At 45.3% G+C, this 15,994-nt stretch overlaps 2 protein-coding genes across 2 annotated transcripts in view; one reads left to right on the top strand and one right to left on the bottom strand.

The window, feature by feature from the left end:
• zc3h3 (zinc finger CCCH-type containing 3) overlaps nt 1–7,987 on the bottom strand; it is a 43,382-nt gene extending 35,395 nt beyond the window's left edge. The window contains exons 1-3 of the mRNA XM_028404125.1: nt 7,880–7,987; nt 5,955–7,323; nt 5,645–5,817 (exon numbers count right to left, since the gene is read on the bottom strand). Of these exons, the coding sequence (XP_028259926.1) occupies nt 5,645–5,817; nt 5,955–7,323; nt 7,880–7,925 (1,588 nt within the window). The 5' untranslated portion in view covers nt 7,926–7,987. The remainder of the gene's footprint in view (nt 1–5,644; nt 5,818–5,954; nt 7,324–7,879) is intronic.
• Nucleotides 7,988–8,525: 538 nt separating this feature from the next.
• On the top strand, nt 8,526–13,459 carry cyldl (cylindromatosis (turban tumor syndrome), like). Its single transcript, XM_028404569.1, has 15 exons — nt 8,526–8,804; nt 9,029–9,488; nt 9,616–9,861; nt 10,692–10,770; nt 10,851–11,023; nt 11,151–11,319; nt 11,465–11,606; nt 11,697–11,807; nt 11,900–11,991; nt 12,062–12,125; nt 12,214–12,346; nt 12,498–12,606; nt 12,685–12,803; nt 12,964–13,177; nt 13,253–13,459. Exons 2-15 carry the CDS (start codon nt 9,054–9,056, stop codon nt 13,435–13,437), a joined length of 2,271 nt encoding a protein of 756 aa, XP_028260370.1. The 5' UTR covers nt 8,526–8,804; nt 9,029–9,053; the 3' UTR covers nt 13,438–13,459.
• Nucleotides 13,460–15,994: the final 2,535 nt, after the last annotated feature.

Here is a 15,994-nt window from a genome sequence, read left to right as displayed (position 1 = left end):
ACTGCAAACAAGCCGGATTAAGCTGGATTGAGTGCGGACACGCGTGTGTGATAGCCAGATTTGAAAATAGGTCTGAACGTATCCAGCTTAAAGACTATCCAGATACAATCCTACTCTAGCTGGATTAATTTTCTCCAGTGTGAACGGGGCCAATGAGGAATGAGCCTGTCAAGATACCAGAAAGTCTGATTATCTGTAGGACCTAGAGTCTACACTGATATAGCTGAGTAAAGATGGCAGCGCCCTTTGCCCTAGCCAAGCCATTTACCAATAAGTGACACCAGCATTGCCTGCCATGTGTTCTCAAATAATTAGTAGGGCTGTGCCTGGGTCCTGTTAGGTTTCTGATTTATTCAGACAGCCTGACACATGTGCCACTCCTCTGGATACCAAGAAAACATTTACCTCCTTAACTGGGAAGGAGTCACGATCATCTCAGGATAAAGTTTCTGGACTCAATAGTATTGATTACACATTTCAACACATGCCGCTCACCCAAAACCCCACCCCCCACCCCATACACACCCCCCCAAGTAGGACCGACATGTGATGGCGCTCAGCCCTGTGAGGTCATCTTAGAGTTCAGTCAAAACAACCCTGAATCGACAAAAGTCATTCAGTCAGTTGAGCAAGTTTAACACCAGAGTTCGATGCTTCACTGTTCAGTGCTCGCCTGCCTGCACGCTGAACTCAAATCAAGTCAAACTTTTAATTATGGGCAGTTGACAGTTTGATGAGAGTCCAGGGAAGGAGGGAAGGAGGGGGGGGGGGGCTTACAACACAGTCAGAGAGGAGTCACTCATAGGCGCATACTGTAAGTACAGTGATCATATCGCACACACAGCTCCCTGGATCCTGAGAGGTTAATCAAAATGCCACATGTTACCGTGCACCACAGCAGAAAGCTAAACTAAGCCTGCCCTGCACAAGACACCATCTTACATGAGAAACTGAATCATTCATGCAACTGAATAGCCATGCTGTTTATATATAGGCATAAAGACCACTGTATGCAGGGGTTCACACCGCTTCTCCCCTCTAAACGCATCCTCAGAGAAAACGTATGTCGTATATAAACGTGCCTAAATCATTATGGCGATGCTGCTGGATGTGTGGTTTGTTTGCATGTGTGTGTCTGTGTGTGGGCACAAGTGTCTTGTAGACATGTGTGTGTGACAGACAAATGGTGATGGATATAAAGAGAAAGGAAGGGAGAGAAAGAGAAGACAGAGGTCCACCTGTTTGACACAGAGAGCCTGAGAAAGTGCACAAGAATGAGCAGAATGTGTGTGTGTGTGTGTGTGTGTGTGTGTGTGTGTGTGTGTGTGTGTGTGTGGACCAACTGATAATACTATGGGAGCACTGGGGGATGGCATTTAGAGAACGGCATGTAGAAAAACAGCTGATGGGAGGATCATACACACCAACACCAACACACACACACACACACACACCAACAAACAAACTATTAAAGTCCTTTGACCAATAAAAAGTTCTGAGAAAGATCAGCATTCAAATAAATACGATATAAGTGATGCTTTCAGTATGTACATAGCAACGCTAGCTGTGTGTTGTAAGGTCCAAACAAACAGTGACTTAACATCCTGGTTAAGCTGCCTGTGTGTGTAAATGTGGGAGAGTGAGTCAGTGAGAGGAGACCGCAGGACAAGTGGCCACAGTGTGAAGGAAAAGTGGGAGAAACTGGAGCAAGTGTGAACCAGAGCGATGCAAATAAACAAACGAAAATAAATAAATGCAGGCTGCGCCAGGCTCGAGGCGGGAGCGGACAGACAGGACGGCTGCATGCGTGACAATGCATCCGAAACGTATATATATATATCCCTAAAAAACCCTGAACAACAGCACACACACGACCGATAATAAAAAAAATATATATAAATATGGCTGGAGCCTCCACACGGAGCTTCAAAACCAGCCCGATACCAAACAGACCTGAGGACCAGGTAACCTCAAAGCTTTATTCAGTCTGCGCCCCCTTTCACACACTGTCTTTGTGCCACATTTTCTTATTCTCAGGTAAAGCTGACATAACACCATGCACTGTGCACGATCACATCTGTGCCTCTAGACAGACTAGATAGATACACTTTATTGATCCCACATTGAGATGTCACAGCAGCAGCCTCAGTATACATGGAACAAAACAAGTACAAATACAAAAAGTACAAGGTTTAAAGCAGAGTTGCAGATCTGCAATAATAGAATCATATAAAAAGATGTATACAAGTCAGTCAGAGAAGGCAGTCGATAACATAGGTGTGTAGATCCATAGGAGTGTGTTTAATTCTAAAATAACTGACTTTAATTCATGTATTCAGTCAGTAACAAATGCATCGATGCAGAACTCTCTGTGCACATTTAAGTCATAATACGGTAAATTGCAGCCTCCCCATCACTGTTAGTACGTGTCCATACATACAGTGACGTGTGCATACACATGAGTGGAGAAAGTGGAAAATGTCAGTGAGGGGGTGCAGAGCAGCACATATGATTTATGGGCAAAATAAATGGGATCACTGTAGGCACGGTAACGGGATCCCTATAGGAGTTTCGGGGGGTGGGGGGGGTAGATTCTTTTGTGGTGGTAATGGGCTCCATGGTGTCGGGGGGGGGGGGGTGCATGTTGGTAAGTTGATGCTGAGAGAGCAAAGGTGGCAGCGCTGCCACTGTAAGAGAGCTGCTCCTACTACAACACACAAACAAGTCGACACTCTGCCCCCCTCTGTGTGTGTGTGTGTTGCTGCTTTTTCTGGCATTTCAAGAATTAAAAGTGTCATTTTACTCATACATACATGACTGCTGCAGCCAATGAAGAGAAAGATACGGATATCATCTCCCTGTGATTCACTCATTTATTAAACAATGTCGAACTAAGCTGCAGCTTTCAGAGCTGCAACATGGAACCAAACCCTGAGTTAAAAGGAGCTGTTGAACAACAACCTGCAGGTGTTTACTGATAAATAATCATCCTTTCAAAGCTACAATACAAAATAAGGCACCATATAACATTTTATTAAACATGAAGATGATTTTTGCCAGATGTGAGCTGACCTGAACCTTCTATAAACTTCTATAAACAATCAAGAAAACATCTATGGACAAATTCTCTAACATAATTGAGATGGAATATTTGACAGACTAATGTCTTAAAACCCTTTAAAACCCATTAGAACCCATTTTGCATTGTTTAAAATACATTAGGACACTGAAACGTCTCCTGACTTTACCACTCAGCTCAGAGCTAAATGCCTGCAGGCCACAAAGTGATATACAGAAAATAAATATCACCAGGCGTATTAACAGAACAGTGCAGACAGCAACAGTGAGGAAAAAGATTGAGCCGTGCTGGATGAGAGATGGCGAAGGGTTGGAGGGAAACCAGAGTGAGATAGAGACCTGAAGCCCGTCACATGGGGCCCGAAGCCGCTCGGCTCAGCACTCTTCCTCTCTGTGTTCTGTGCGATCCTGACATTTATCTGCTTTATTAGATTATCCGGGCTACATGGCTGCCTCTGGGCGCGTGCAAGCACATACGCACAGATGTATGCATACACACACCTCGCGATTCATTACAGGCCGAACTGCTTACTTAGGTTTATGCCGTCTTTAAATTAAACCACAGATAACGGAGCGCCTCAGAGACACATGGACGGGACGGCTGGAGGAAATTAGGAAACATTCTGTTTGTGAGTGTATTATCATGCATGTGTGAGTGGTCATAAGGTTGGTTTTTAACAGGCTCATCTATAGGGACTCTGCCTCCCATCATTAGTAATTCAATTTGCTCTTTATTAGCAGCTCTTATCAGAGGCACAGACGGCTAAGAGCAGCTTTCCTCACTCCATCTTCCTCTGCGCTCACCCTCTGCTCCACCTTTCCTCCGTCTCTCATCCTGAATGCCCGTCTTTAATTAGAGATGCATGTGTTTCTGCTCCAAGACTGTGACATGACATAAAGAATAGGGGGAGAGAGGATGAAGATGAAGAGGAGAAGGATAGAGGAGGTGACGGGAAGAATAGATGGAGTGGACTTAAAGAGTCAGGAACAGAGAAGCGTATGGATAGACGCAGAGCCATGGGGACGAATAAAGCCTAATGTTAATAGTGATGGCTTCTCTAATGTCTTCTGACTCCATTGAGTATGGGAGATTACACCAAGATGGGCATGAGCCGTGTAGGGTACACTCAGAATGACCGGAGGGTTGGAGGGGCAAGTGGAGAGAGGGAGGGTGAGGGGCTGTAAAAACAATGAATGCTTCCCATCAGGTTAGGCCTATATTCTACAGTTCGTTAAAACAATCCAATTTGCAAAAGGATAATTATGCATTAGCTCCTTTTTATCTACTGGAGGGAGAGTAGTGCCAGGGCTTGATAGCAGCGGCGCTGCCTGCTTCCACCTCTGCAAATTACCCGCTATCGGCACTTGTTCGCCATCACGGCTGAATTGGGCAATCAATTAACCTTCCCCCTCCTCCTCCTCCTCTCCTTCCTCTCTTATAGCTGTCTACACACCTCTCCTGTGACAGCAAGCAACACACAAAGCCTTAGCAAGGACAACATGAGTGTGAGCTGCTGCCCTCTGCTGGAGAAGGCTGCACTACCTGCTGTCACAGACACAGCCTCTAGATTCAGAGCCACTAGCCGACAAATCACTCAAGAGACAAACCATGAAAGTGGACAATCTTCTCCTGGTTGTTAACCGTAAAAAAATCCACCACTATATCCAGTGACAGCACAAACATGGCCTCCCTTGTACCACTGTCAGCCATTGTCAAAGCTGTCCCTGCTAGTTAGCTAATGCCAGCTACTGTCAGACCTCCACACCAACCAACCCAGTGACATCATCTCTGCTAGGACATGCAGAGGCTATGCATGATGGGAACTATGTCATTAAAATTGCAACTATTTTAATCCTGCTGCACCGCCGGTCATAAAACCTGTCTTTATTTTTTAGTTAGATAATCAAGTTTATAAATTAGTCTTATGACAGGTACTGATCCATTTTCTCTTTTAAATGTGCCCTTAGCTGCTGGTAGTCCCTCACAGGACGCTAAGACCTGAGCTGAACCTGGTGGAAAACCAGGCGACAAACCAGCTGCCATGAAAGATGAGCTGAAACATGTCCCCCAAAGAGACACAGGGAAGGAACGTTTTATAAATGAGAGTGAATGCATCTGGAAGATCTTAGAAAACAAAACGTGTAGAGTGATAATATTCGTTTTCCCTTCCTGAATTACAGCTGGCAGCCTAACTTAAAAACATAACATTGACTGTACAATCAGTAAATCATTTCTGCGTCGGGCCAATAAAAACACCCTGATCTCCAACTGTAAAAATAATGCAACAAACCATAGTGGCAAAAAACACTGTGTCAAAGCATAAAAGACAAGAAGTCTCTTAGCAGGTTAAAGTGATTGAAAGGAAAACCACATCCAAGACTTAAATGTTGCTCAAGAAGCTTGTACCGTAATTTATACCACAGCCATGAAGCTGTCTTATATGTAGCCCAGCTAGATTTTTTTTATTATTGAATGAGAATTTGGTTGAAGGCTCATTAATCCTTTGTTGTGGCAAATAACTCAGTGACAACAAACATTATTTACTTTGTACTGGGTGCCCCTTACTTGTCCTTGATGAGGTGGGAGAAAGCCGCCTCAACTTGTGTCTCCCAAACGACACCAGTTCCCTGGACGGCGTCCTCCTCACTCCTGTGGGACTCCTGGTGGAGGTGAGCATTCTGCCCCGTGGGGAGTACCTCACTGCCGACAGGCTACTGCCCTTCTCTGACCCAGCACCGCTGCAACACAACAGAAACAGTGGAATCAGTGAAAAGCTAATAATGATTTAATCCATCTGTCTGACATGACAAAGCACAGAAAATACATTGCTGCCACCTTTTGGCAAAAGACTGAAAAAGTGCACCATGTTACTCACCTGTTGGGAGACTTCCTGACAATTTTCATCCTGCTGCGGAGCTTGAACCCACTTGGAGAGACAGAGGAGAGGGAGGCACGCTGAGTGAAACCTGGAGACACAGCCAGCCCTCCCTTGGACCCTCTGCTGCTTTTCTCTGCTGTCCAGTGGAAGGCAGATCTGCGACGGGCCACTGCCAGCCCACCGGTCACTGTCACAGCGGCACTCTGCCCCCCAGCCTTCCAACGGTACCTGCTGCTGATCACAGAACCAGCAGAGGAGCCCGCAAGTCCTTTTTTCAGCTTTGCAGGAGGAGTAGAGGCGGTCTTTAGCTTCTTGGCAGCGTCTGACTTCTCCTGAGCTCTCTGAGCCAGAGTTTTAGGAGACGGAGGCTTTCGAGATGTTTTAACTTGTGCTCCAGCAGATGAAACCCATTTGTACTTTGAGGTTTTGGGGGAAACAGCAACCAGGCTTAGCTTCCGAGGTAACTTCTTAGCGGAGCTTCTCTTGGTTCCAGCATAGGATGAGGGGCTTCCAGTGGCACTGGCTTTAGAGACCGCTGTTGAGGTCACAACTTTGGCTTCAGGAAAGGGAACACAACTAGCTTGTTTGGACTCCACTCCTCCCACACTCTGACTTTTGACCCATGTGAACTTGGATTTTTTCAAATAGGATGCACTAACTTGGGCCTGGCTGCTCTGTGACGAGGCCTGTGTTGAATCTACAGGCAGAGCAGAGGCTGATGTTCTATTTCCTGGCGCGAGGACTGCTGGAGTTGTTTGTTTGGTCTCAGTGCTGCTTTTGCTGGTCAGGAAAGGTTTGATCTGCAAACTGGTTGACCTGTTGCCTTTGACTAATGATGGGAACTCTGAAGAACCACTAACCATCTTTCCAGGCAGAACTATCTGTCTGCTTTCAGCCTTCTGCTGAATTTCTCGAGTCTGTTTATGAAGACTTTCATGTTGTGAAGTGGTGCCTTGTTTTTTATCTTCATGCTGAGAAACTGCTGCCTCTGTTTCTCTTACACCTGTAATGGCCTCATCCTTCGACTGAGGAATCAGTGAAGACGAAGTGGCACTTTTGCTTTGGCTCGGCAGTGAGCTGCTGCTGCTGCTGCTGCTGCTGGGGGTTACATGTTGATGAACAGACGAGAAGGTAGAATCTGAGGGATGTCCAGCAGAGGCCTGGGGGCCCTTATTACTCAGAGAGTATGTTTTCCTCCAGCTGCCTTGGCTCTGTGGAGCATACGGTCGTCCTCTGGTGCTGTGAGGATGGACGTCAGACGCGCACTGACCTCTGTCTCTAGCTGATGTGGACGTTTCTGGATGCCTCTGCTCAGGTCCTGCCAACGGTGTGTCCCCATGGATGCTTTTATGCTTGTTGATGAGATCTAGAAAGTTATAATAAACATTTGTTATATGTGTTTCCTTGACAGCTTAGTCATGTGACTCATATTCCTATGTGTAGAGGACTGGGTGCCAGAAAGATTCTACACATCTAGTGACATAGATTAATCATATCGGTGCATTTTGAAGATTTTCTATGGTGGACCAACACCTTAACAAAACATTTTGCTATTTCTTCGCCACCCATTACTCATTATTTAGCAAATACTAATCATAAGGAAATGGAAACAGAAAAAACGTGCTGTTCAACGGCAGAGCTAAATTTATAAACAGAAAGCTAACGGACTCTAGCAGCGAGCTAGCCAACACTAGCAGTACTTCCAGGACACTAAAGTTATTTTTCGTTTAATAAATAAACCGTTATTTTGGTTAGTGAGCTGTGAAGCTGGAATCTCGGTAACGGTAAACGTTCTTTAGCAAACATAGCAGACAGCGGCGGCGGCCATGGCAGCTTCCGGTTAGCCGTGGGACTAAAACGCTTCGCGTGTTTTCTAAACTACTGTCACAACTACAGCAAATAACCAGAAAACACGGACTTACTTTGTAAAAGTTCAATCTGTCTCTTCAGCGCTTCTCTCTCCTCCATGTTTACCACGAAAAAGCGACGTCATCAAAAAAGAGACTCAGACCGGCGCGCGCGGATGACGTATATCATAAGAGTCAAACAGTATTTGTCCCTCAGTAAAGACTTTCAGGCGTCAGTTAAAATGAGGCGTACGCTTCTTTTAGTTTTAGTTTAGAAGCAGATGGGATTTTTAAATATATTTTAAGTTGAGAATTAGAAAAAATAAAACAATAAGTCTGATTTGACCTTTTCACTGGTATTTTATTTCATTAGTTTGGGTTAAAAATAACACCTTGGACAAGCTGGAGACTTTTTTTTTGTTTTTTTTTGTTTTATTTTACAATGAATACAATTATTTTTATTTTATCTTTTTTAGCTGTCAACCTTAGTTTATCTATCCAAATCTAATTAAATCCCCCCTAAGGTCAAGTGAAGAGTTTGTGCAAAATTATTGTTAAATATATTCTTAAAAAAAACTCTGGGTCAAAACAAAATCACAACTTCTGGACATATTAAAATGTGAAACAAGCTAAACAAACATTCTGAATAAATTCTATGAAGGCATTTCTGTGCTACAACCAGAACTCGAGACGCAGGGTGCCTGTAAGTCCGGACGGAGGATTTAATCCCCCTCCACCCTCCACAGGAGACGCGCTGTCAGGCTGTTTGAAACCAGCAGCGTCACATTCATAAAGACAACATTACATCGATCATTTCTGACCAAGAGGAAACTATCTGTGGACAGGAAGGTTATTTACGTGTTTTAAAAAAACGTGGCGTGAAGTTTTGAGCGTGTAAAACGTCAGTGACGTCGATGCGAAATGAAATGAAAGGGGAAGTGAAACTTAACCAGAGCGACAACAACAAGAGAAAGAAAACTCCAAACAAGTGAAGGCAAAGGTGACGGATTCATTCACCACTAATGTTTGTTTTCAGAGTAAATTTGGTCTGAAACAGTCTGAAACGAACACTTCTTCGTAACATCAGCTGTGATTTCAGTTGGAAGTGTTTCTGAGTTAACTTTGTAGCTAGTTAGCGAGCTAGCTAAAGTGTTGGTTAACAGAATGCTAATAGGATTATTGTTTCAACCCCGTGTGTGTTTGTGTGTGTGTGTTTGTGTACAGTGCTTCATCTCCTGCCCTCAGCAACATGGATCTAAACAACTACCTGTACTTCATCTTAACAAAGAAGCTTGAACAGAATCGGCTTGTCAGTGCTGGAAGCATATGTTACATCTCTAAAATGAGATATGCAATAGAAGAAAAAAGAAACTCTGCAAAGTTTCCAGTCATCCCTCTGGCCTTAGACACACCTTTAGATTACCTCATAGACATGAGCCGCATGGAGCAGCTGAGTCTGGAGGTGACCGAGCTGCTGCAGGCCCTGCCGGGGGACGCCGAGAGGCTGAAGTGGTTCAAAGATACAAATGCTCTGAGGACGGCGCTGACACTCGGTGTGGGTACTCCGGTGACTGTGGAGGAAGAAGGAAAGAAGCTGAGAGGCATCATTCGCTACATTGGGCCAAACCCGGAGACAACCACTTGGCATCCTCTAAAAGGAACATTCTTTGGAGTTGAACTACAGGTGTGGAAAGTCATTCTTTCTGCCTCCATACCCCAAACAATGGAACAAACCGAGCACATTGTAGGAAGAAAAAAACGAGTGAACTGACCCTTTAAATCTCCTCTGTGTTCTTTGTTTTTCCCCCCAGGGAGCGGACAAAGGGAAGGGGAACACCGACGGGACCATTAGGTATAAAAAACTTTTCCAGTGTGAGAAAAAATGTGGTCTTTTGGTCCCTTTCTCCAAAGTCAGGCCTGCGGTCCCTGCATCCTTATCACCGTCCGCCCCCGAGCCAGGGGACAGAGTCACCTACTTCGTTGACAATAAATGTCGTCATGGAATGGTGGTGGACCTGCAGGAGCATCATGGAAAACACATTGTTCGGATCTCAACTGTGAGTCATTTTTTTTTATTTGTATTTTTTTATGTAAAGCAACAGCTCAGAACATTTGTCTCCCTCTTGTGGCAGTGGGTGTAATTACACAAACACATGTGCAGGTAACCTGTGCTCTGCCTGGTCAGGGACTGTGATGTAACTCCAGGACTGTCTGTGGCTCAGCCTAAGCTAAGCTAAGCTAAGCTAAACTAAACTAAAGAGCGACAGAGAAATTAGTCGTCCTTCATCTTGAACCCGCCCACATCCCAGGGCTGTTTTTAATCTGAGAAGAAGACAAGTTTTCTCAAGAACAACAAATAATGCTAGCTAGTTTGCTAACACAGATTAAGTCTGTTAGGAAGAGAAACATTCCTGCACAGGCACACTGTAGACAGCAATGAAGAGGGGAGTAACCTGTCATAACAAAGGTGTGGCGGCAGCAACTAGGAGCATAGTGGAGCTTCTGGGCGGAAATCAGAGATTTCGCTCCTCCTCCTTTTCAAGTAACCAATCATATGTGCAGGACTCATCAGCACGTACGAGGAGGAGAGGTTTGTTCTTGATGGCTCAGTTTCCTCCAAGCTGTAGGATATGACATGTCAAAGAAAGTTAGTGACAAAGACAAAAAGGTCCAGCAAAAAAACACTGAACTCACACCTCATAAAAAAGCATGTGATGTGAGGTCATCCTCTCTAGACACTAGCAACTCCGGAAAGTCCCAGATTCATGTTCAATACAGAGAAATTCACACAGTTCAGGACGGAAATCCATCATTGTGCGTCACTTTGTTGTATAAAAGGTTCTGTACTGCAGCATATAATCTCTGTTATGATTCTTGTTGTGTTCAGGACACCGATGACAGCGGCAACAGAGGGGGTGAAGTCGAGGTTCCCCTGGACTTGGTGGCTAAGGGGGAGGTTCCTGCAGGTCAGGGAGACTCTTGATATAATGAAGTGTATTTTTCTACGTCTGCGATGAATCTGACCTGGTTCTGTTCTGTACTGTAGAACCAGAGAACATGGATGTTGATACTGCCGCCATGGAACCAGATGCTGTTGACCTGTACCAGGGTCTGTCTGTGGACTCCATGGTGGAAGTGAGTGCTGGAAATTTAAAAGGAATCATCCGTTGGATCGGGACTCTGCCTTTTCGAAAAGAAATCATGGCTGGACTGGAGCTGGTATGAATTCATAAAGGTTTTATCTTCGGATCTTATTTTTATGCTGTGCTGTGAAGGGTTTGACGTTATGCATTCAGAGGAGCCCGGTTCATGTCAGCCAGTCTCATCTGCGTGTTTCCGTCTGCAGGAGGAAGAAAAAGGAGTGACCGACGGTACCATCAAAGATCTGCGGCTCTTCACTTGTCCCCCTAAGAGGGCGCTGTTCGTGAAGCTGAGCTCCTGCCGTCCTGACTCACGCTTCCAGAGCTCGTCAGCCGGTGACAACAACAAGAACCTGCCACAGAGGGAAGACACAAGTGAGACAAAGAGACACGGTTGATTCCAACAGGAAGCTATGAAAACAGGAAGAACTTTAAAAAATCGTCCTTGAATGCATTTTATCCAAAGCATTGTTTACGGCTTTGTGATGATCATTTCTGTGTGTGTTGTGTTTTTCTGTAGAGGAAGAGACAGACCAGAATACAGGGAAGCTGGAGACAGCTCTTCCCATCAGCACAGAGCAGGTTAACCAGCTTCTGATTGGACGCATGAAGGGCATCCAGGGCCACTGTAACTCCTGCTACATGGACGCTGCACTTTTCAGGTGATCAGATAAAAGAACACGTGGATGATCCTACGTCCACATTTTCTTTTGAATTTCTGATACCACAGAAAATCAAATGTTCTGTTCCAGTTTGTTTTCCTGCTCCTCGGTGCTGGACTCCATGCTGTTCAAATCAACAGCACCTCAGGACGCCCTGATTCAGAGAACACTGCTGCAGGACATCGTTAACCCTCTGCGCTGGTGTGTTTTCTGTGTGTCTTCATATTTCTGTCATGCACAAAACATTACAAAACGTCAGATGTTCAGAGCAGTGTTGTTTGTGCTGTGTGCAGTACGGGTTTCGTGGAAGCCCGACATGTCATGAAGCTTCGACAGCAGCTGCAGAAACACGGCTACAGTCACTCCTTCACCACAGAAGAGAAAGGTCAGTTTAACCTTTCAGCTCTTTAAACTGCCGCCATTTTTGATTTAATGTTCTAAAGTTTGTCTTTCAGATCCAGAGGAGTTCCTCATCGTCATCATGCACCACATTCTCGCCCTGGACCCTCTGCTGAAACTGTACGCTCACGACGCCACGTTGTTTTCACAACACGTAGCAGAGTTTAGTGAGGTCATGGAATGTGTTGCTTGCTGTTGTCTCCTTCAGGTCAGCTGGTGGTAAAGTGCAGGAGAGTTACTGCTATCAGATCTTCCTGGACCAGAACCACAGCCTGGTTCTACCCACAGTCCAGCAGCTGCTGGAACATTCCTTCCACAGTGCAGGACTGAAGCTGGCAGAGGTGGGCGGGCTGTAGCAGCATTAAAACACTGGAAGCACATCACATGTCATTTCTGTGTTGCTGTCCTTTGTCCAGTAGATGGCGATGTTTCTCAGCAGATCAGCTCTCTGCTGGTTTTTGTGTGTAACCTTTTTTTTTTCTTTTTCCTCAGGTGCCGTCCTGTCTTATCCTGCAGATGCCTCGCTTTGGGAAGAAGTTCAAGATGTTTGACAAAATCATTCCCTCTCTGGAGCTGGATGTCACTGATCTCCTGTCTGAAGGTTCTGTTAACACACACACACACACACGTAACACACAGGGACTAATGTGACTGAACCTCTCTGATGTGTGTGATTCAGGTCCTCAGCAGTGCATCCTGTGTGGAGACCTGGCAGTAGAGGAGTGCTCGGACTGTTTTAAAGATCACGTTTTCAGCTCAACGGGATTCAAAATCTTCTGCAAGCCGTGTTCCAAACAGGTTCCTGATGTTATCTGAGTAGTTTTGTCTGGGACACGTCTTTGTAAATTTAGGACACAATAAATCAGTGAATATCAATGCTAAATTAGTCATTATCTGATGTTAACAAAGGTAGAAATATGAATCATATAAAGCACCAACAGTCTGTATTTGTTTGCAGGTGCACGGTCACCCACAGCGTCGCTCCCATCAGCCGGCTCCTCTGGACATCCCCGGAGGTTACGTGGGTCGTGGCGTCCCTCACACTCTGACCAGAGACAAACTGGAGCTGTTTGCCGTGCTCTGCATCGAGACGAGCCACTACGTGTCCTTCGTCAAATACGGACCAAACAGCCATGACTGGATCTTCTTCGACAGCATGGCGGACAGACAAGGTGAGCGAGCCGGCCTTCTCTGCTGCTGTCTGCTCTGCATGCACGTGCTCACTTTCACACTGGCTGCATTTCCAGGAGAGAGAGACGGCTTCAACATCCCAGAGGTGCACTTCTGCCCCGAGGTCGGGACGTACCTGGAAATGACCCCCGCTGAGCTGGCCAATCAGGTGCCTCGAGACATGAAAGGTGTGGCCAAGCGTCTCTTCTGTGACGCCTACATGTACCTGTACCAGAACACCAGCATGTACCTGTATCGCTGAGAATAAAAAGGTTTCATTTTCATGTGCTTTCCTTTTATTTTCTAGATCACTTTTGTTTTTCTTTTATAATCATTTAAAACTTGTACATATTTATAATTTTCTATCCTGGTGCTGGGAAATTATTAGCAGCTGTTATTAATTTATGAAAGTATCATTTTACTTGTGTATTATGGTATGGTGGAAGGATTAACTGACAACATCTCTCATCTAAAAATTGCACTATAATTATATATGATGACCTAAATGACATGTTGCACTGTTATATTACTGTATGTTTCTTACAGTTGATGCAAACACAAATGTCACCAAAGAAGCCAGCAGACATGGCTGTACAAGCCTTGACTGTCTCTACTCGACAGTATAGTTACTCTTATTTGCTTTACTGTACGCTGACCGCTGGACGTCAGTGCTTTAAATCAGGGTTGGGATGGTGGTTGGACCATTTACTTCATGTATTCCAGTTCAGATTGTTTGGGATCGACTGTTTTGTATCTATCAACAAAGTGATGGGATGATGCCGTGTATTGATGGGAAATTCAGGGACGTCAGGGTCCTGGTTCATTTTTCATACTGAGTGTATTTCATATGACAATAAACACATAATTAAACATACTGATGTGTAAAATGTCCATGTTTTGTCTGTTTAGTATCTACCTGCAGTTGTGCTCATACCGGATTATATCCCACGACCTCATTGTCTGTATCAGAAGCTGTGCTATAAGAGTATTCCTTTCAGTCAGACCAGTGTTTTTTGTGTTTTTACCTTTACATGTTTCGACTGCTTCCTCCAGTAGGGGAACAGCGCCACCTGTAGTCTGGCTTCTTCAGCACTGTGTCCCAGGTGTGGGACAGCAGTCTGGTCTCCTCAGGACAGTGTTCCAGGTGTGGGACAGTGTGAAAGTCCCCTCGTCCCGGTTCACTGGGACACAGCGCTGAAGAAGCCGGACTACAGGTGGCGCTGTTCCCCTACTACCTGGAGTAGTGGGAGAATGGCGCCACAACCTGCATAAAATCAGCTGGCAGACACGTCACCGGTAACATCACGTGACTTCTGAGGAAGACTGCAGGAAGCAGTGGAAACATGTAAAGGTAAAAAAAACACAAAAAACACTGGTCTGACTGAAAGGAATACTCTTATAGACCAAATGAACCTTGTGGAAATACAGAAGCTGTGCTTAAGCCTCCAATACACTGAGGAAGTGTGTTTAACACCAACTCACACAGTACGAATAAAACGCATGCGATGTCAAGTCAAAGCTCCTGATTTATGTGCTCACACTGTGTGGTGTGCGATGGTCGGCTGTGGCACTGCACCTGACTTCGGGTGCTCAGGTGATCACACTGAACCGGAAGTTAAACACGTTTAACCCGGAGCTGCTGCTGTTTCAAAGAAAAAAGTCAGTCAGAGTTTGTGCTGCGTGTTGCTGCCTCAGCTCATCAAATATAGCCTCCGTCAATGGTGGGCGCCGCCATGTTTGTTATCATCTGCAGCAGGTGTGTCTCTGCTGAGTTGAGATTGCCTGATCTATACAAATGACCAAGCTGTCAGCTGGCTGTGGGCCTCGGAGTCCAGCACAGGTCAACAGACAATCAGTCCTCTTTGAGATGGATCCTGAGAGATTTCTGCCTGATTTGTGAGACCTTTGTGTCCACTATTTCTGGAGACCAAAGGACAATCCAAACAGTCTCCAAATCTGTTTTATAATGCAGATATTTGTCTTCCTTCAGACATGCACGCTCTCCTCTGGATATTATGCATAATGGTGAATATGCTGAGCAGGTTGGATTAAAGGGAAGCTTCTTTTGTTGAGCTGTCATATTAAGACTCAAGGCTGCTCCCCCCCCCTTGCTGCAGCTGCCCATGCCCTCTAGTGTATATAAAAGAACCCAGCTCATCACAGCACAGCGGAGCGCAGCGCTCCTAACGAGCGTAGAGGTCATTCAGAGAGCTGATCACAGCGAGACGAGGAGGGAACACGGGAGACAGCAGGATCAAAAGCATCCGCAAAGAAGACAAATATCCAGCCAGGCACCATTTGAGCTGAGGAGGCTTTAATGTAAGCGCGTATTCACGTCACACGAGGTTGTCGTACACGCAACTGTGGACTGATCCGGTTAAGGTTGACGTGACGCCCAAAAACACTTCAAAGCTAACAAAGCAGCAGTAAGTGTAACAGACGTTCCAGAGCACTGCAAGGTTATATGCTCTTTCCTCTGTCTTTCAATGCCTCCTTTTACAAAGGAAATACGGTAAACATGTCAGTAAACAGCCTCTTTCTAGGTCTCACCACAATTTCTTACAGATCAATATCATCGGCCCTTATAACAGAGTGACCCTTTTCCAGGCCCACTCGTAGCACACACAAGGACAACACAGAGACAAACCAAGACAAGGAAAAGGGACGAGTCGTCTGGGGCGAGGTAAGCAACCGAACAGAAAGTAAGACAACCAGAGACAAAATAAATGAGAGCTGCAAGCAGCATTGCGTCTCATTGTCTCATTTCCAGAGACGTACAACAAACACGTTTACAGTAGGTGGCGCTATGACCGTATCAT

The sequence above is a fragment of the Parambassis ranga genome, chromosome 4, assembly GCF_900634625.1.
Source record: "Parambassis ranga chromosome 4, fParRan2.1, whole genome shotgun sequence".
In the NCBI taxonomy this organism is placed as follows: Eukaryota; Metazoa; Chordata; class Actinopteri; family Ambassidae; genus Parambassis; species Parambassis ranga.
The sequence above is the reverse complement of the archived record's forward strand: the minus strand, read 5'-3'. Positions and strand labels throughout refer to the sequence as shown.